The 20,215-nt window shown below is 38.0% G+C and overlaps 1 protein-coding gene across 2 annotated transcripts in view; it reads left to right on the forward strand.

The window, feature by feature from the left end:
- Nucleotides 1–16,208, forward strand: part of KITLG (KIT ligand) — a 55,125-nt gene extending 38,917 nt beyond the window's left edge. Inside the window, exons 4-10 of one of the 2 annotated variants that reach the window (XM_056341341.1) lie at nucleotides 927–1,106; nucleotides 2,969–3,131; nucleotides 4,026–4,121; nucleotides 10,796–10,905; nucleotides 11,399–11,475; nucleotides 12,956–13,039; nucleotides 14,434–16,208. In XM_056341341.1, the coding sequence (XP_056197316.1) occupies nucleotides 927–1,106; nucleotides 2,969–3,131; nucleotides 4,026–4,121; nucleotides 10,796–10,905; nucleotides 11,399–11,475; nucleotides 12,956–12,995 (666 nt within the window). In that variant the 3' untranslated portion in view covers nucleotides 12,996–13,039; nucleotides 14,434–16,208. The remainder of the gene's footprint in view (nucleotides 1–926; nucleotides 1,107–2,968; nucleotides 3,132–4,025; nucleotides 4,122–10,795; nucleotides 10,906–11,398; nucleotides 11,476–12,955; nucleotides 13,040–14,433) is intronic. The other variant, XM_056341342.1, reaches the window with a different exon arrangement.
- The last annotated feature ends 4,007 nt before the right edge of the window (nucleotides 16,209–20,215 follow it).

A 20,215-nucleotide genomic window follows, 5' to 3' on the forward strand; every position in this document is an offset into this window, starting at 1 on the left:
GTATATGTTGCAGTATGACTAACGCATTACCTGTATTTTTGCAGACCTATATATTAACTTAGGGTTTTTCCTGGACTGGGTGGCATTTTTATTTACTTGGCTACTCTTATGTAAATCTAAGTACAGGAAGTTAATGGCTGCCTCTAAGGCAGCAAGGTGAATGACGGTGTTTCAGTCACTTGAACAGCTGTACAAACTTTATCTGCAAACTAATTGCATAGTTGTTGGTGAAAGGATTTGAACTCTATTCCACTGGCGCAGATGTGGCAGATACTGTGACAAGCTGTGCAGAACCCTTTTGTTGGCAAAAGCTCAGGAAAAGAAAAACTCTTAGATCTAGAAACTGTTCTCAGGAATGGCATTTAGAGAAGGAGTTGGCTAAGCTAACTAGTTTAAAGGTGAATAAAAGCATACATGGATTTCATGCAAAATGTTTATGGAAATTTTCCTCAGAAGAGATTTAAATCAAGGATCTTTGGGGTTCACTGAGTCATGTAGGGTAACAATAATAAAATGAAAACTGCGATTGGTTTAAAGAAAGTCTGGAGAAAAATGTTAAAGCAGTAGTTATTAAAAAAAAAAAGAGTAGGTTAATGAAATCATGGACTGGGGTTCATAGTAGTATGTCCCAAGGCTCAAATTCTGAACACACTGATGCTTAGCATTCATTAAGAATTTAATGAAGGGATGGCATTTAACAGACAACCATAAATATGTTGTATCAGCGAGAATAGAAATTTTACCAAAAGGACTGAGGAGAAAGTTGGCCACACTAAAGACAAATTTTAATTTAGACTTTCAAGATAATTTAAATGGGAAAGAACAATCTAATCTACTTTTGCACATTGAGCTGCTTAACCAGTTTTTGCAAAAACTGGTTCTAATATTTAATCTGCCTCTCTGTTTCTCTTTTTATCTCCTGACAGCCTAATCACTGCTGGTTGCATTTGATGGTGCCTGAATTTTCAAGAAGTCTACATAATCTTCTCCAGAAATTTTCAGATATTTCAGATATGTCTGATGTTTTAAGCAATTATTCAATCATCAATAATCTCACAAGGATAATTAATGATCTTATGGCATGCCTAGCTTTTGATAAAAATAAGGTATTCCTATATGGAGTTTCTACTTGTACGCTGGATATTTTTATTTGAACTTCCTTTTGCACCGTACTCAGTAGTAGTTTAAAAGTTTCCAAAGCTACATTAGATTTGTTCTCATTTCTATTCCTGTATATCAGAAATCATACTTTTTTTATAAGTGCACTGGGTAAACTGTGCTAATGTTGGCTATTTGTTATCTCATATTTCAAAGGAAAGTGGCTTACAAGGGATTACAGTATATACAATGACCTGTATACAGTTATTTAAGTAGTCAAAAATGTAACTGTCATCTTTAGGGTCATTAATTCATTCTGGTTTGTTTGAAACTGGCAGAAATCTTTCTTGTGCATTCAGCTTAAATTATTCATTTTGCTAGTGATACTAATTTAAATTTAAAGATGATGTTGTTGAAGTTATTAATATATTGTTAGTATGTATCACAGTGTGTGAAGCTCTGAAAGCTTCACCATGGTTTAATGAACTCTTTTATACAAAGACACAGCAAAGACTAGAGGATACCAGCCTATTTCCATGTGTTTCTGGATTCCAACAGCAGCTGGAAGGATTCCAGGAGTCTCACTCAAGAGACGTCTGATTTTCTTGTGTGAAAATGATGGGGGAATAAAAAATTAACTTTATAATCCCTTACCCAGCTCTAACCAGTCTATCATTAATTAAAATTAAGTTTTGTAGTGAAAAGTTTGGTCCCACTAAATAAAATGGACAAAATCTATCATGTTATTTAGGGCAAGGATTTAATCTCCTGTATATGTTTATTTTTGCTAAGTAAGTCCTTAGCTATTATAATTGCACCTTTTAAACATCCAGAATTAATCAAATGAATTAAAACACTCAATCTTATTTAGAGTGGCATAACCTTGTAACCCTGCCATATATAGGCATTAGATTGCTAAGAGTTTTTAGACATTCTCTACTTTTCCATTTCAAACTGAATTCTGTCCAATCTTTATTGTATCTCTTTCTTTTCTTTCTATTCTTGTTCTGATGCTTCAAAGAACCCAGCTGGTATATGGCTGGGGAAGAAGAATTTTATTTTGTAGAATGAAGAAGTAAACGTTAAACATAAAATAATTTTTGAGCCAAAACCAGGAAGTTTTTCTTTGTACATATTTAGCATATGTTCTTACCACTGTCCTCCTTCATGGGAGTACAGAGTAACTAACCTCAGGCCAAATTCGACCCACTGGCATAAGAAACAGTTGTTAGGAAAGCCAGTCAGGTGGGAAAAAAAAAACCCACAAAAACCGAAAAGAAGATAACCATCAATGTTCTTAATACGGATCTTAATCTTGTGATTTAGTCTGGCATAACACACTTGTCTGTTAGACCTGAGTGATTTGGCTTCCTTGTTTATAGTCCTGCTCTTATTTTTAGGTACATTATCAGGCATCTCAGCCTGCTTCTGTGCTGTAACACATCCCACCTATTGTGTTCTGTTCCCTGTACTTTTATGACAATAGCTATGATTGTGTTGTGTTCCTGTGTTCAGATTAAAAGGATCATGTGGAACATTGCAAAGTGATGTGAAATCAGGGTGACTTTTTTAATGAGGGAAATAAAAAAAGTCTCTTAGTTTTCAGCAAAGGATGCAGACTGCCTTTCATTCCTTGGCATTTTTACAACGCTGGATTAATAATTTATTTCTACTTGCAAAGCTAATTTGGAATCCTTAGATCAGAGGTCTTGTATGTTTTATGAAGGTCGTATACAGCAAATCTGGTCATTTTTGGGTTAAAAATTAAAACCATTTTGTGTCATCTTTGGATATTTTCATTATCTGTTGAAGTGCTAAATGAGCCTCTCTCTTGACCTTCTTTCAAGCTGAATTCTATATTTTACCCTAGGATTTTGTAAAAGAAAATGGTCATCTTTATGAAGAAGGTCGCTTCATTCCTGAGGATTTTTTTAGGCACTTCAATAGTACCATTGAGGTCTACAAGGAGTTTGCAGACACATTGTATAAGAATGACTGCATTCTGCCTTCAACAGTAGAAACACCAGAAAATGGTAAGATGGCTGCCATTTTGGGGAACAGACTCTAAGCAGGTATAAAATGGGTGGTTTTCCTTTGATTTCAGAGATGCTAAGGTTCTGATGCTGTACCTCCATGTCTCCTTTTTACTGCCAGTTAAAATTACTACCAATACCGCAGCTTGTGTTTCTGTTCTAAGTTGAGTTCTATCTGGCAGTAAAACTAGTGCCATCATTCCTAGTGAAATCATTACTTAATATAATCCAAATAATCTCACAATACGCCTGCTCTGTTTCTTTTCATCCCAAATATATCCTGTATCATCTTTTTGCATTGTTCTTCTTATCTTCCATTAATGCTCTATTCAATTTTTATAAGGCAGTAAAGGAGCCTAAGATTGCACTACTGAAAGGATAGGAAGTTAGGACAAGTTGTAAATTGCAGCAGCTTCCACTCACCTCTGAATTCATCCCACTCCTCCTGAAAAGGGCCATGTTTAGTTCATTTAAAAATTGAACAAGTTCAAGTCAGGCTCCTGCAGATCATTCTCATCCTTCCAGTAAATGGAGGTTTTGTATTCTCTTTTCTTTTTCTCTCTCTAGTGGCAGCCATTAGCTTTTTAATTAGGGCAATGTATCCAGTTGCACAGTTACACCAGTAGTAACTAGTAGATCACTGCCATAACCTAGGAATTTCTTCAAAGCAATTGTTCTTCCAGAATAGCTACTCAGCAGCAGCTCAGTGTGTAGATATATCTGCCTCTTAATAAGACTGCTTTTTTTGGCTTAATCCACTTTGTAAACAGCCCTGTGGCCAGATTTTGAAAACAGCCCTATAGCCACATCAGAGGAGCCCTATAGCCCATCATCTTATATAAAGGGAACTGTATTTTAAGTTACATAATGCTGACACACTCATTTTCTATTTAGATTCCAGAGTCGCTGTCACAAAAACATTTTTGTTTCCTCCTGTTGCTGCCAGCTCCCTTAGGAATGACAGCATTGGCAGTAACACTAACAGTAACAGTAAGTACAAGTGATTGAATTAATATATGTGTCTCCATTTTGTTCTGGTAGCTGGCTGTTACAAGAGCGCAGAGGAAAAGAATGTCATTAATTGTGCAAATTAATGGGAAGTTACTTGTGCCTGATGGTGTACCATGTGTTTCTCAGCTGTCATACTGAAATGCAATGAACTTATCTAATCAAAATTTAGAGACGCTATCAAGTTACAGTGATGTGACAGCTCTCTACAATTTGAAGAGGGCAAGTCTCTTCGTTTTGGCTGTCATGAGGTCTCGCTAGTCATACAGCCTCAGCAGACTTGGCTGTCCCAGACACCTCGTTTGAACTCTCAGAAAAGGAAGTTGCTCCAAATGAACAGAATAGCTATCCTAAACTGAGTTGAGGGTACTCACGTGGACAAGGAGATTGTCTGTACATTGTGTTTTGTCAAACCCAAGCTTGACACCAAACCTGAAGACAGTCTCCACATTTGCTTGCTGTGGTCACAGTAGGGCCAGCTCCCGCGGTCAGCATGCTCTCAGCTGAGGTCAAGGACAAAGTCACTACACTTCTGCCAGGCTGTAATATTCTCTCTGGTGGGCCACCTCCGTGTTTCTCATCTCTCTTGGTCAGTGTGTTACCTGACTGGCCACTGACAGATAAGAGAGCCCAGAATTGTTGCTGTAAGAGCCTCAACATTTCCCGTCAGGGGGTCAGAAGGGGTATAGGAATCTGAGATGAAGAGAAACAGCTTTTTGAAGTTTCAGGGGCTTTTAGTGGCATGTGTACAACAAGGTGAATACCCTCTGGAGCTTTCCACGTGAACAAAAGAAGGGGATTTTCCTTAGAGGTTCCTTAAATGGTGATTGAAGCCTAACCGTGTTGTTATTTCCCATTTTGCTGTTTGCTGGACGCATCAGGTTGACAATATGTATCTCTTTCACAATTTCCCCCTTTCACTTCACAAGCCTCCATGTTAACTAAATGTGTGATGATGAAGTGTGAGGCTGGTACTCCTTGTGCTTAAGAAAACATGGGCAAGAAATCAGCCTGATGTAGCCTGGTGGCCACAACGGTAACTCCTGATGGTGGTACAGATACTACTAAGATTGAGGTTTTTCTCACCCTCCTTTTCTTGGAATGTGTAATCTAGTTATTCTCTGGGGTTTTATCACCACACACGTTATCTCCGAGTTGGCTCACAGCTGCTGCCAGATTTGAAGCCCTTCCTGATTGCTTTCTAATTAGGATAAGGTCTTAAGTCATCATTCCCCAGAATCATCTGAGTAGAAGGTTGGAACAAAATCCACCTTCAAGTCCTGCTGCCAGCCTGCCTCTCCAGAAAAGAAAAGTCTCACTGCCATAAATTCCTTGCCAAGAGGTCACAGAGCTGGCTGTAAATAGCCTGATGAGCCCAAGGCCAATTATGAGGCACCAGGAGGGGGCTAAAGAGTGCATACCTATCTGTCTCAGGTCTCAACATGTGATAATTTTTGCTGTCACTGCTAGAGGAAGAAAACTCAGCTGCAGCCTGAAGCAATGGGAATGGATCAAGGAGCCAAAAGAAAGACAGATGGATTACAGAAGCAGTTCAGATGAAAGGAGTTTGACCCAGTACAGTAACAGGAGGGAGGCCAGGGAGCGCAGCGAAGTGTGGCACCTGTGTCTGTACTGTGGAGGGGAGTACAGAAGTGGGTTTATTAATCTTGTTTTATAACTGGAACTGATAATCACATAGGAAAAAAGCCTAATTAAAATAATGCAGTAAGTCAAAGAAATTGCTTGGCTGGCCATATGCTGTACAGGTGTGTTTTAACTGATTAGCGTTCAGTTAAGCAATTTACTGGAAAATTGGATATCAGTTAACAGCCTTACGTACAAATGACATGAGGACTGCCTGTCTGGTGCTAAGGACAGTTTGAACTGATAATCAGATTAAATCACATTAAGTTGGACATTGGATGCTGACTGGTTGCACTTTCGTTATTTGGAGGTTTCTTTGCAGGGAGAGACTTGTGGCATCTTTATTGGCATCTCTGTCTTACTAAAAACGGTCTTCAGTACTGATTTTAGTTTTGTCTTGGCTTAATTGCTGAGAAAGTTTTCTTTTTTGCTTAATCTCCACCTTTTTGCAAGAAACAACATGGAATAAACTTTATTACTTCCTGTGTGCAGACTCCCCAGCACAGGGGACCTTGACTGGTGGCTTCAGTACTGTTCTGAAAACAGCACCCCTAGATTCAAATAGCAAAAGGAAAACATTTGGAGAAGAAGGAAAATCTGAAAAAAGCTTCTTCAAACACAAACTACTGCAATTTTTTTTTTAAATGACCCTCTTTAATTTTACACAGTTTTAAATTGAGCTATTTAAAATTAATGGTTTCTAGACCTTTTAGAAGTATTCACTGTTTGCAGAAGAACCCCTCCAGATTAATAATACATTTTGAATCTATTAATAAAGTCTGTACAGTCAGATGACTTGAACTGTGCTTAATTCTAAATTCAAATTAGGCAAACCTGAAGTACATCATCTGATAAAATAATTTGTTAAATAATTATCACAGAAATTGTGTATTAATATCAGTTAGCTAAATTACGTTTTTTTTCATGTTGTTGCTACAGCTGTTCAAAGAGTCATATTTCATGACTTCATTGTTATTACATGACAATAAAATTAAACTACTATAATAGAGTAGATCTACACCAAGGATCTTATCCCAACTAAATGTAAAAGAGAACAAGTATCTCATTCTAACTTTTCTTGAATGACAATAGTGTTGTTTTCATCCTTGTAACACTGAATATATATCTGTGGCATGTTCCCACTCCATCTTTTCCCCCATAAAATTCTCAAAACACTCCCACTCCTACCTCCAATTTATTTAGGCTGGTTTGTTTTCTTCTTTGTGTTGCATGACTGTAGTCCAATTTAAATTCCTATTAACTGTTTATGTCCCAGTCTTATTGATGTTTGTCTGGATCATTATACCATGCATAGTCTAGAGAATTCAGATGAGATGGTTCCTATGTAAATAACAAGTGTCAGGATAAGAAGTCTTGAGTCCTGATCTTTTCTTACAGTGGTTGCACCAAACAACATATAGTAGCCTCTTTTTTTCACCATGAGATGAATCTCATGTTGCTCCAATTAAAGCTTGAACTTACTAGAACTTACTATCTGTTACTAACACTTCTCACTCCATTTAATGGCATAGTATCATTTATATTTTCACAGAAAGTTGAGTGTTACTTTATTGCATTTTTGCCTATAATTTCCTCACAATAATTTAGCTTTATTATTCAGTACTGAACAGCTCAAAGAATGTGTAAACAGAGATTTCTGTAACTGTTTTTAGAAAGAAGGTCTCCTTTTTTAATTAAGCAAAGAATGCCAAGGTTTAATTTAGTAATTGCACAACAATTTGAAAATGTTCACCCATGGCTTAATGCAGTTAGCGTTCCCTTCTGTGCCTTTGTTCCTTTTTCCAACTTCATAGTTAATGGAAAACCCTAATGAATAGGTGAGAGCTGCTCTGCATTTTTTTAGATAAGATCTTGTGGTAATTGTGTTGGAGCTGAGCAGAGGTAAACTGAAAATTCTTTTGAGACATATATGGAAAAAAAAATGGAGTCAGTGCTTTGAATCATAATTGGTTGCTAAACCTACACACATGGCTCAAGGTGGAGAGCAACTCAATAACTTCATTGTGTAGCTCTGTGGCTTTTAATGTAAATATATTGTGTTCACAGTTTAACATCCCAAAGTCCACGAAGACTATACATAAATCAACATCTGATGAGCTCATTTCCTTAGAGGATCTTCCACAAGGTGCAGAGTAGAGAGTTCTGAGAGGTGCTGGCCTGCTTCCACTCCTCTTTTGCACCTTACTGGATAGAGTCTATTTTAAGTGAATAATACACTAACTGCAAAACCAGCAGTTCCTCTGGCATTGCTCAAGGAGTTCAGAAAGTTCCTGACACACCTGGTTCCTCCTATTCCTTCTACTCTGCCTTTACAACTATTGGGAGTGAGAACCTTTCTGTGTACAGCTCTAATGTTTCTAACAGAAGAAAAGGTCCTATGGAAGGCATAAAAACCTATTGGCAGCCAGGTTGCTTTCATTATCTCCCTTTTCTTTGTTAGGACATAGGTGCCCAGGAGGTTGTCCAGACTGAAAATTCTCCAACCTGTTCTATTTTAGATGTTACTATAAATAAAAGGCACAGACTTTTCAAGATACTTTTTTTCTGAACTTGAAAGTGAAATTAAATAATCTGTTGTTTACTTTTTAAGGTACCTGTGGGCTACTTAGCTTTCAAATTAATTCATACACTATCAAGTTATGAAAAAAGTCTGTTGTCATTTTTCACAAGTAGGCTAGGGGAAGTGTCACAATTTGACTATATTTAGGCTCTGTCCCTGGGTTGCGGGTCCCCACATAGAAAGCTAAATTATGCATTCCTTTCAGTTCTTCATAGATGCTGAAGAAAGCATCCACATTGGAGATACCTTCTCAGAAATCAGATTTTTCCACTTTTAGGTACCGTATTGTAAAGGGAACCCTTCTGTTGTCTAAGACTCCCTAAAGATCGTGAAAAATAACAATAAAAATGAGGGTGCTAGACTGTCACTGATCACCCTGCATATAGATCATGTCTCTAGAAGTTCATGTAAAAATCAGCATGCTTGCCATGACATGCCGCACAGCATTGCAGAGTAGGCAGAGGATTTTTGAGGTTTTACACTCCACTGTAACACGTTATCAAATAAATTATGCTCTATATGTGACCTGAAGACTTTTTAATTATTATTTTTATGTCACATTTCCATTTATTTTTGAAGTTTGCAGGGCAGAATCCAGAAAACATGATGATCCTCATAGGATGTACATAAATCAGTTGTATAACTCTGTGGTCTGTCACTGGGAAGAATGGCTAATGGTATTAGTCAAATCGATGTTGCACTTTTCCTGACTACAGCACAAGAGCAATGTAGGAATTTTCTTCTGAGAATATGCTGAGAACACAGATCAGATTAAGTAATAGCAATAATTTTTTTATTTAGATGTTCAGGCTGGCTGTACCCCACTTGAGTTTGTCCAGATTACATGAAAATAATTTCTGCAAGCAAGCCTCCTCTATGCCTAATCTGGGATGGAGAGCTGGAGAAAAAATATGCTCCTCCAGTGAATTTCTGCTCTTGGCTTTAATGTCTGAGGAGAGAGAGGCAGACTAATCAATAGCCTCTCTTTTCAGCTGATGTTCACGTCTGTAGAACTTTGCTATCTTGCCTTTATCTGTAGACAAATTTCTTTCGTGGTAAGATAGCGTCAGTTCTGCATGACCAATGTTTCCTTTTAGTGTGCTGAGTCTACCAGCTCTAAGTAAAATTCAAGCCCCTGAAGTCAGAACCTAGAGTTTGTAAACAGTGTATGAGATGCAGAGATATATGTAGTGTATGAGTATATGTTACATAATTTTTGTTTTACTTTTTAGTTCTGTCTATTGTGACTCTAGAAAACAGCTGAATTTGTGTAAAAATGTCAAACCAGAAAACCTGAGTTGAAAATGAATTGCTAGTTAATTATGAGAATGCTTCTTTCTAAAGTGTTTTCTTAGGGGCTGTTTAGTAATATACTAAATACACATTACTTGACACAGTATATCATACTGTGTGTGCTTAGACATTTGCTGTTTGCATGAGATACACAAATTTCTGATGCTATCAGTCCATTTTCATTTCTGTATCTAATCATCTACACTTTTCCAGTGCTTACTGCTGGTTCTTTTCCTGGAATCTGACATACACCCACCATTTGAGTTGCAGACACCAAATCTTGAGATGAACCAAAACTGGGTGGATGGTGTCTAAACCAGCAGTCTCCTGTGGCTCACTTTGCATTTCAGAAGGTGGATCCCAGGGCGACTCTGTAGGACTTTTCACATCCTGGTTCTGATTAAATAACTGGATTAAATAACTAAAATTAAATGCATTTTAGTCACAGCATGTGTACAGCTTCCTGTGAGCGGAATGGAATTGTTTGTGTACATAAAAGACTAGGATCGGGGCTCTTCCGTATAAAATGTAAAAAGCTAGCAAGAAATAGTTGCAACATAATAACACACAGCTAGACTGCAAGGTACAAGGATTTGATCTTACTGAAGTCAGTGCGACCTTTCCAGGCAATCATTAGAAGTGTGGTCAGGCTTATTTTGTTATAATCTCCCTCAAGAGGCCTCATAGCTAGTCGTCCGTTGATGGCAAGGCAAAGCGTCTATCTGCAGTCAGTGGGATGTCTCTCATGGAATTTAAGTGAATGCACAAAGTGACACATGTATTGTCTTCCAAAGAATTACTATGTTACAAAAGAAGACCTTCAAAAATTGATAAACGGAAAATTTTGAAGTGCAGGCAAGAAAAAAAATTCTGTAGAAATGTTGAAAAGAGAATTAGTGTTGGGGCTCTTCAACACAGCTATTTCAGAAATGGGAGGAGCTTCCCTGTAGTCAAAATTTTCCTGTGAGGTTTTGTATGAAGTGCACCTCATGTACACAGCACTTTGAAGTATCTTTTATGCTATCTACATTGCTCTTATGCAGGTAGTGCATAAAAGCGCTCTTGCTAGTAGTGTTGCCCTGAAGATAGTTTTCTGCTATAAATCTGTCTTAGCTAACAAGAACATCTGTAATTACAGAAGAGGCACTTGGCTTCATTAGCAGCTCCAGCCTGCAAGGGATCAGCATAGCACTGACATCATTGCTGTCTCTTCTTATTGGCTTTATTTTGGGAGCCATATACTGGAAGGTAAGAATTACATTTGTTTACATAGGGATAGTACATTTTGTAGCTATGGGGAGGCAGGGAAAACAGAACCATTCTGCATTTGAAAGCGAGATGTCTCTTTTGATCTTCACTGAACTGTGGCATGCAAACGTAAATTTTATATTGTCACATGCTTGAATTCCACCACCAAAGTGCAAATTCTGTCTAATCAGCATGATAGCTGTCTAATTGGAAATTAAAAACATAGGATTGCCCCAATTTGCCAGTTCTCCTATTGTATCTTGAGAAGAGGATTATTTTGGTTTTGCCCCTTGTGCCCCTGCCTACAATACAAAGGCTTTGATAGTAAAATTATACCAGTAGTAAATGTATGTTGGAGGACAAGATTTGGCCTACATGTTGCAAGATGATTTTGATACTGAAAATCTGAAGCAAACTGAAATATACAACATATGTTTAGGGAGTTCTTAATGCAGGCTTTACAGTATTTATATGTAATGCATTTTCTTCCTAGAAAACACATCCCAAATCCAGACCAGAAAGTGATGAAACTACACAGTGTCATGACTGTCAAGAGGAAAATGAGATAAGGTATATTGTTTCACTTCATATTCTTATGTACAAGTGTATCTTTGAGAGCTACTTCCTGAAGGTTTCTCTCTAGCTCTGAGACAAACAGAAAAACTCAAACACAAGGTCATCCTGTAGATGTCAAATTATTGCTTAAGGTGTGTCCTTTAAATAAGCTTCTAGTTTGAGTATAAAAATTTATATGGAGGAGATTTCTGTGTACAAAATGTGATTAAAGAGCCATTACCTTTGCTTTGTCTGTCCTTACTCCCACTATGAGAAAGGATTGCTGAGTCCTTTAGGGGAAGCAACAAAAAAAAGTTAATTTTGGTATTTGCTGTATGGTGTAAAGCTAGGCTGATATTATGTTAATAAATAGAAAACAGTGTCTTCCTGGCTGTGCTCCTAAATCCTTCTAAATATTTTCTACATTGATATTTTTTATGTTCTTTCACTTTTTTACATTCCCCAGGGTATGTGTATATAAGCATCTGTTTTCTGGGCCTTTTTTAATGTTCATAGAAAGTTAATGAGAACTCATTCAAATTCTAATAACTTCTTAAGGTAGTCCTGATATGATTCACCACTCACTGCATACTTAAACACTACTTTATCTGATTTTTACACAGAAAAAATTCTGGGTAACTCAGTCAATCAAATATACCTTAGAAATTGTTGAAGACATTCAAAGTTTCTTGGACATGACTTGGGCAAAGTCTGAAATTCAGAAAAGCACTTCAGCATATTTTAAGACAGAATAATTCATGCTAAAGCATTTGAGAGTATTATTTAACCTTACATTTCAGGGTGTTTGGTCAAATTTTAACTGTGAGGGATTAAGGGAAAGATCTGATGCAGATGGCAGAAGGACACATCTTACTCTATAGGCTTCTCACACTGTGAAATGCCTGGTGCTGCCTGCTGTTGAAGGCAGAAATAGGTGACTCTGACCCATCAGTTTGGTCACAGGACCTGAAATGTTCTGTATTTAAACCTTCTAGAATAATACTTTCTTTAAAAGAAATTTTCTTGTACAGTACATAGAATGGAAGACACTGTATTCACCAAGTATAAGTTGCTACAAATAACTCATCCTGCACCTCATCCTCACAGGTATTAAATTAAAACTTGTGAAATGGAACATACATCTTCCTTTTAACTTCACAGGACATATAAAACATTGCCATATAGGAAGAAAAATAGGAAAGAGGGAAGAGGAAACAGTTAAATGCAGGAGATGGCCTTTAACAGGAAATTTAAACAGGTTACGTTCTCCATCAGACATCTTCTTAAATATATGGCGTAGGCTTTTTTTTGCCCTCCTCCCTGAGAAATTTGTAATATTCTTCTTTAACTAGAAAGGCCTAATAGCAAACATAAAATCTAATACTTTGAGTTTCCCTTTATTGTAACTAACTGATAAACCCTTCCATTCTATTTCTTTGAAACACTAGCATTGTAGTAATAAAGACTTTTTTTTTTTTTTTTTTTTTTCCCCCAGTATGTTGCAGCAAAAAGAAAAGGAACATCTACAAGTGTAGCTGTTGCTTTTTCTCCCTCAACACTGTTACTGTTTCATGTATTGGTAAGTTGTTACAGTTGAGGGTCTTACCAGATGCTTAATAACTTTTGGCTGCTGAAATAAAAAGTGATTCAGGGTCCTTATGATGGAAAAAAATTAAAACTTTTCAGTGGGCTTAATTTGTACTTAAGGTCTTCAGTAGTTAATGTAATTAATCCTGTATCATTAATTTAAGCATTTGACTTTTAACCTGAATGTTACAAAATGAAATATGCCAGAATTTCAAAATGAAGGGCAGCTACTGCTTCTCCTTTTTGGCATGAGAGCTGATGCAGAGAAGTCTTCAGCTGTTGTCCTACAACTGCTTCAATGCAGAGTGACCTAAAAAACACAATCCTTAAACTAATGAGTGTAAGAGAACAGGCCAAGTAAAGCTGAGCTTCTATAAATTGTTGCTTACTCAGCACAGTCTGCAGTCTCTGTAGCCTTATCAGATACATCATTCTTGCTTTAGTATGTAAGAGTGAGCAGCAAAGGCAAGTGAGCTTTCTCGGTCCCAGCTGTCCTCTACAGAATGGTGCATGTCTCTGGCAAGGGAGTTCATACCACAGGAGTTGTGTTGTACTTAACTCACAGCATCTCTGGCAAGGGTCTGGAAGATTCAGGCATCACTGAATGCTTCATTTTATATCAAGGGTCCTCAAACTATGGCCCACGGGCTGGACACGACCCCCCAGGGTCCTCAGTCAGGCCCCCGGTATTTACAGAACCCCCCTGCCCGGGGTTGGGGGGGAAACCAAGCAGCCGCAGATGACTGCCTGCCACTGCATCCGCGCGCCGGGCCCCTGGTTAAAACGTTTGAGGACCCCTGTTTTATATCATGAGGGGAAAAAGCAGCATAAGAGTATAACAGGCAATCTGGGTTTTGCAGTTCATCCTGTAGCAGTCACTCTCAGGTGTATTCCAGGCTGTCCATTGTGATCAAGTTAGCTACAGCTTGAGAGATTTCCAGTCTCCTTAACTGCTTTGTTCTGCTCAATGAGAAAGAAAATCATCACTGCACTGGACAAGTCATTTGATTTTTCCAAAGATATAAACTCAGTGTGATATTGGTATGTCCAGACGACTTCAATGGGAAGTTTCCTGCCAGAGATTGCCCAGATACCAAAATGCACAAACATAACAGTTCTGTAAAACCATGAGAGTTGTTTCATCACCACAGATTACATCAATGAACTTTTGCAGGCAAGTGTGTTCTTGGACAGGAAAGCACATCTTGTAAAAATATTTTTTTCTTTCAGAATAAAGGAGTGTCTATGCAAGTGTTGTTGAACTTAACTATTGCCAGAAACATAAGGAAAAATATCTATGTTTTATGTTTGTGAAAAGTTCTAGTGTTTAGTAATACAGAGAGGAAAACTAATCAGCAAAATTATAATTTATGTTTTTCTCTTCAGGCAGGTAACAGTTCCATGTTCGCTTCATAAATGAAGCACCTTTAAACACATTCGTATTCCTTCTGGAGTGACAGACTGAGTCTGCATCTGTTGTTGCTGCCCATGACTCCATAGACATGATACAGAAATGAGGACAATTTGTCACTGTGAAACCAACACTGAATTGAACAACAAGAAGAGTGTGTGCTTAGCAGGACTGTATCTTATGTGAATACCTACCTTGTGTGGCATTTGAGGAGTTTTAGTTGCGTTAGTACTTGCAGCTGACTCTGGCAAACAAAGTACATATCCTGAACAAAAAGCATCTTTCAAATGTCTCCATATGTAATCACTAAAAGTCATAAATACCTGTACATCCTTAATTTAAGTTCTGTGTCCTCTACCTTACCTTGGTGTCTTCAGATGGAGTTCTCTGAACTGACAGAAAATGCAGAAATGGATACAGCTAACATACTCTTCAATATTGTATATAAAACTTGAAAGCAAAGTCATGCCATGGACCTATGTTCTAGCCTTTTACTTATAGGGAGCTGTGTTTATACCTGGCAAAGGTCGTGTGTACAGCAACATGTGGTCTCTGTCACGTGCCAGGTGGCTGGATGCCCACCCTAGAAAGCCTCAAGAATTCATCAGCGTTGGTGGTCGCTGTTCAGGAGAAGCAAATACTGGGTGAAGACAAAGTAAACAGGAGGTGAATGTACCTCATGGAGCTTCAAAGCATAAAGAGTAACTGCTGGGTGTGTGAACACAGGTGAAATTTCCAGCCATGCCAAGGGAAGGGCGAGTAAAGAGTCTGAATTGCGTTCAAACATCAGAATAAGGACAGACCCACAAAATGCATTTTAAATGCTGAAGATTCATGCCATTGATAACTTGTCTTTAAATGTACAGCATAGAAAATCTGAAAGATCCTGAGAGTGTATTTAGCTTTTACTTACATCAGCTGTGATTAATGTTTGCATTGTGTTTTAAGTGATCACTAAACATTAATAATCTGGATCTCCACTCTTAAAGTTAATTCTCTCAAAAGAGAAAGGCTTTGTTTCCCACTTGTCTTCTGCTGTTATAGCATCCAGGAATCCTTACAGGACTGATGTGCAGACATGCATTTTCAAGTAAATCCTAAAAATACCATGGTAAAAATTACAAGTGTAGTTGTGCATGTTTTCATCTTGGCTCTTTCCAAATAATGGGTATGAATTATTAATCTGTATTAGGGTATTGTACTGCAGAAGGTAAAGGTGACTCACTTCAGATGACAAACTGTTGTCTGTCATCAAACTAACCAGATCAGCAAGAGTTTTCATTTAAGTAACTTGAAAACTTAAAAAAAGCCCCACCACCCTTTTAATATTTTACATAAAGTTGAAGTTCTCTTTAAATTATATAGTTACTTAATTTTTTTAGGAATTCTTGTGGAAATTTTAACCATCTGCTGAATTTGTTGAGAACCACTCATAAAAAGAATACGACATACATATAATATATACTTGTGTGTGTGTGCGTGCGTGTGTGTGTGTGTAGTAATGGTAAAACTGATTTTTCTTTCATACTCACCAAAAAGAAAAAAACTCAGAACCTTACTGTGTTTGATGACAGAGCTTATATGTGCATGTAGCCACGCCACGTAGATTTTTTACCGTACTGAAATCAGTGTCAAAACTTCTCATGAATTCACTTATACAAGGATTTGATCACATGGAACTATTTTTATTTATACTGAGGCCTTTTTGCACTTCTTGGTTGTAAGAAAAGGGCCTTCAAGTCCTGCTCAGCTAGTTACATTTACATTAAGAGAGCTTTGGGGTTTGCATCATCTGAGGAACTTCTCTTAGACTAGATCAAAAGAAGCTTAGTGCAATAATTTAGCCTTCATTTTTTTTCAGAAAATCTTGAAGCACTCACCAGTTAATAAGAAATAATCAAGGTTGCTCATCACTTCCGAAATGCAAGTGCATTGCAAATTTTACCTCTGCGAAAATCAAGACAGCAGAATTTCCCATCTGCAGCTCAGTCTCATTTGATACTGCGTAGTTCTTTACTCACAAGGCCCTCAGACTTTGTGTTTTAGACTTGTTTAAGAGTAACCCTGGAAGAAATGTCAGCATGACCCAACTGATGGGAAATTTGTACCTTATTGGTAATGTGGAGAATAACTGGGTATTGGTTTTTGACAGCGGAAAAGTATCCACAGTAAATGGAAGCAATTATCCTTACACAGTCTACAAAAACCTTAATACTTCATATTGCTATACAATACATTCTCAAAGCAAGCTTATACATTTGAAGTTTTACAGTATTTTTCCTACATTCAATTAAGCAAAAATCTTTTATTTATTAATGGTTTTTCATAAGAATGTTCATTTTCCTTAACATGTTTTTTCCAGAAAATCAAGTAATGTTGGACATTGGTATGCCCCAAATTATACTTTGATATTTAAAATGCACAATGTTTTAGGCTCCTTAGTCTAGTGTTTGATACTATAGAAAATATCAGTCTTAAATTGAAAAATACATTAAACCCAGATAGACTGCTGCAAAATGTTCGCTTTCAAGAGTAACATTTTGAAATAGTAACTAAGTCACTTTCAAATAATGTCAGCTACTCCAATCTTTCCCATGGAGCAAGGCAAATTTAAGGCTACATGAGAACAGAAAGAAAAATCATGTATAAACCTTCCAGCTTCACATCACAAACATTGTTCTTTGAATATGCACCAAAGTAGTATGACACAGGGAGTAGCAGACCTGTTGTTGGAGCCCGTGGTTTTCCTCTTCTCTGCACCCCCTTTAGAGAGATCTGAAAAAAACATCGGTTGCTCTCAATCATTTTGCAAAGCATAAGGACCCTTCTAGACATCAGTGGATAGAGTGGATGGCATGGCACTTGGGAATGCGATCATGAAATAATTGAAGGTTTCTGTGCCTAATTTGTCTACTCACTGAGGAGGCTCTTACTTTGAACATAGCGAAAGTCTGATAGACTACTGACTTGTAATCTTTGAAGTCAATGGAAATAGAATAAGTTACTTTTCAGTGGGAGTAGAGATGGCAGAAAAAGTCCCTCAATTGCTTGTTTACCTGGCTGTAAGCTATTTAACTTCTCAAGAGTGATCAATTTCTCAGTCTTCTTTTTGGGTAGATGGAACCCAATGCATTAGATGCATTAACACAATTAGAAAATGAACACCCTTTCGCTTAAAATGTAACTGGGGAAAAGTGAGTGTTGTATTTTTTATACAGAAGTTAACCAAATTTGGTTTTCAGATACCTGTGGTTTTGTGAGAAACTAATATTTTTAGGTTTCCTTTGGAGTAGTTGAACTTTGCATGCAATTAATAGTGGCCTTGTGAGAATAGAAAGCAGATAGTGATATACTGAGTAACTCAATGTGCTACTTTAGATGTTTGTTTACTTGAAGAAATTAATGGTACTTATTTCATCACAAGGTCATTTTATAAGTAAGCTTATGAAACGTGCTATACTATGGAGTATGTGTACAACCTGCACATTTTTTAGAATCTGATCTCCACCAGCTCTGTTTTCTCTGTTGCTCTCTCTTTGGAATATGCTGAAACTGTTCAGTACACACAATACAACTATTAAATTGAAAAGCTAACTATGTGCATAAAATGCAGGTATTTTGAGTTAGATTTACATTTAAGAACTATCCAACATTCTTCAATTCAGGAATCTGATTCAACTCTATTAAATGCAGATCTACAGTAATGGTGGCATGTTGCTATTATGTTATCAAATTGATGGAACGCAGAAACTTCAGACTCTTTAGTGATAGAGACACAGACGTTTGCTGGTTGTATCATGGGCAAATTCATTTATTTTAATGTAAATGTCAGCACAGTCTTGCATAGTTACATTCTGACTGAAGGTAATCAACAAAGTTTATAAAATGTGATGTGTATGTATATATGTGTCCTCTTAAAGATAGATGTTTTCCCAGATCCTTTTTTATACTAGTTCAAATTTGGAATTTACATTATATACATATACTTTATTGTTCTAAATAAAGATATTATGCACTGCCAAATAATTAGTATATTGTATTGTGTCAGTCCCATTTAAGACTTTTTTTAAGTCCTGCCATCTCCTGGAAGAATTTTCTGCTGGAATGTACGCTACTAGATGCAGACTTCTTCATAATACATTCTATTTCTTAATCATGCATTTTTGAAGTCTTGTGCCACCAAAGTACATGTCCTCATTATCAGCCTTCAGTGCTGATCCATAGTGTATATGTGATTTTGAAAATTATTCCAACCTTAGAACTAAAAGCTTCCTGTAGCTCCCTAATAAGTGCCTTTTTTTTTTTTTTTTTTTTTTTTTTTGGTGGTGCCTCACTTTAGGCAGTTTTCCACATCCCATTCTTGCTCTTAGGCACATATTGGGATTTTAATTTAATTTACCACTAAAAAGTCTGAATGTTGTTGATGCCCTTCTTTTGCAGTGAGTGGCATTTACCAACTCAAACATTTATTACAAATAACAGGGTTTTTTCAGCTGAGACCAGAGTTTATCCTGTAAGGATGGCATCCTTCCTTTCAGGTTTCAGCAACAGTTTATTGTGGCTTTTCAGTAAGAAGCAGGGGACAAGCCTGAGAGGAAAAAATGAACTGATCAGGGAGCTCTGACATCTCTCCACTGCTGAGAGAGAATGGAAGAACACCAGCTGAAGAGGAAGAGGTAAACCTGCTTTAACCTACCTCAGAGAGAGGTAAGGAGCCTTGGAAGAAAGAGAGGTGAAGCCACAGTAGGGAGATACCAGGGGGCTTACAAATCGGAGCAAGGTACAGTCAGGATGGGTGAGAAAGAGCAGAGAGCAGGGTTAATGGGCTGGGAGACAGGGGAACAGGACTCGGGGATGGCAGTATTTAGGGCATGGGCAAGAATGAGAGCTGTGACTCTTGGTCTGGACACAGCAAGAAATGCAGAGCTGATGGGCTTGAAGGCGGCTACGGAGCAGGTGAGCTCTGCGCTGATGATGCAGCAGAAGCCATGTCCTGCCAAGCAGCACCAATGGCTCAGGTGGGTTGGAGGTATGATGGGCGCTCAGTTCAGCTAGGGCTGGGTGAGCACCATGTAGCTGCAGAGGCTGGACATGAGCATGCGTTGTGTGGAAAGCAGCACCAATGTAACAAAGAGGAGGCAGGATTGACCTGGAAGTTCAGGAAGGCAGAACTAACAGCAGGGTACCTGGAAATGAGATGTGAGAGTTCCTAGCTAACAAATCAACTCTCACTGAAGTCAAGAGCTGGTAATTGGTAATTTGGTTCCATGTCCAGGTGGAGGCTGGTGACAAGTGGTGCCCTCAGGGATCTGTATTGGGACCAGAACTTGTTTAATATCTTCATCAATGACAGCGGCATCAAGTGTACCCTTGGCAAGTTTTCAGATGACACCAAGCTGAGTGGTGAGGTGGCCACACCTGAGGGACAGAATGCCATCCAGAGGGACCTGGACAAACTTGAGAAGTGGGCACATGTGAACCTCAAAAGGTTCAACAAGGCCAAGTGAAAGGTCCTGTGCTCAGGTTGGGGCAACCCCAATACTGATACTGGCTGAGGGATGAAGGGGTTGGGAGCAGCCATGTGGAGAAGAACCGGGGGGTACTGGTGGATGAAAAGCTGGACGTGAGCGGCAATGTGCGCTCACAGCCCAGAAAGCCAACTGTATCCTGGGCTGCATAAAAATCATGGCCAGCAGGTCAAAGGAGGTGATTTTACCCCTCTACTCCGCTCTGGTGAGATTCCACCTGGAGTACTGC

The sequence above is a fragment of the Falco biarmicus genome, chromosome 5 (assembly GCF_023638135.1).
Source record: "Falco biarmicus isolate bFalBia1 chromosome 5, bFalBia1.pri, whole genome shotgun sequence".
NCBI classification, from domain to species: domain Eukaryota; kingdom Metazoa; phylum Chordata; class Aves; order Falconiformes; family Falconidae; genus Falco; species Falco biarmicus.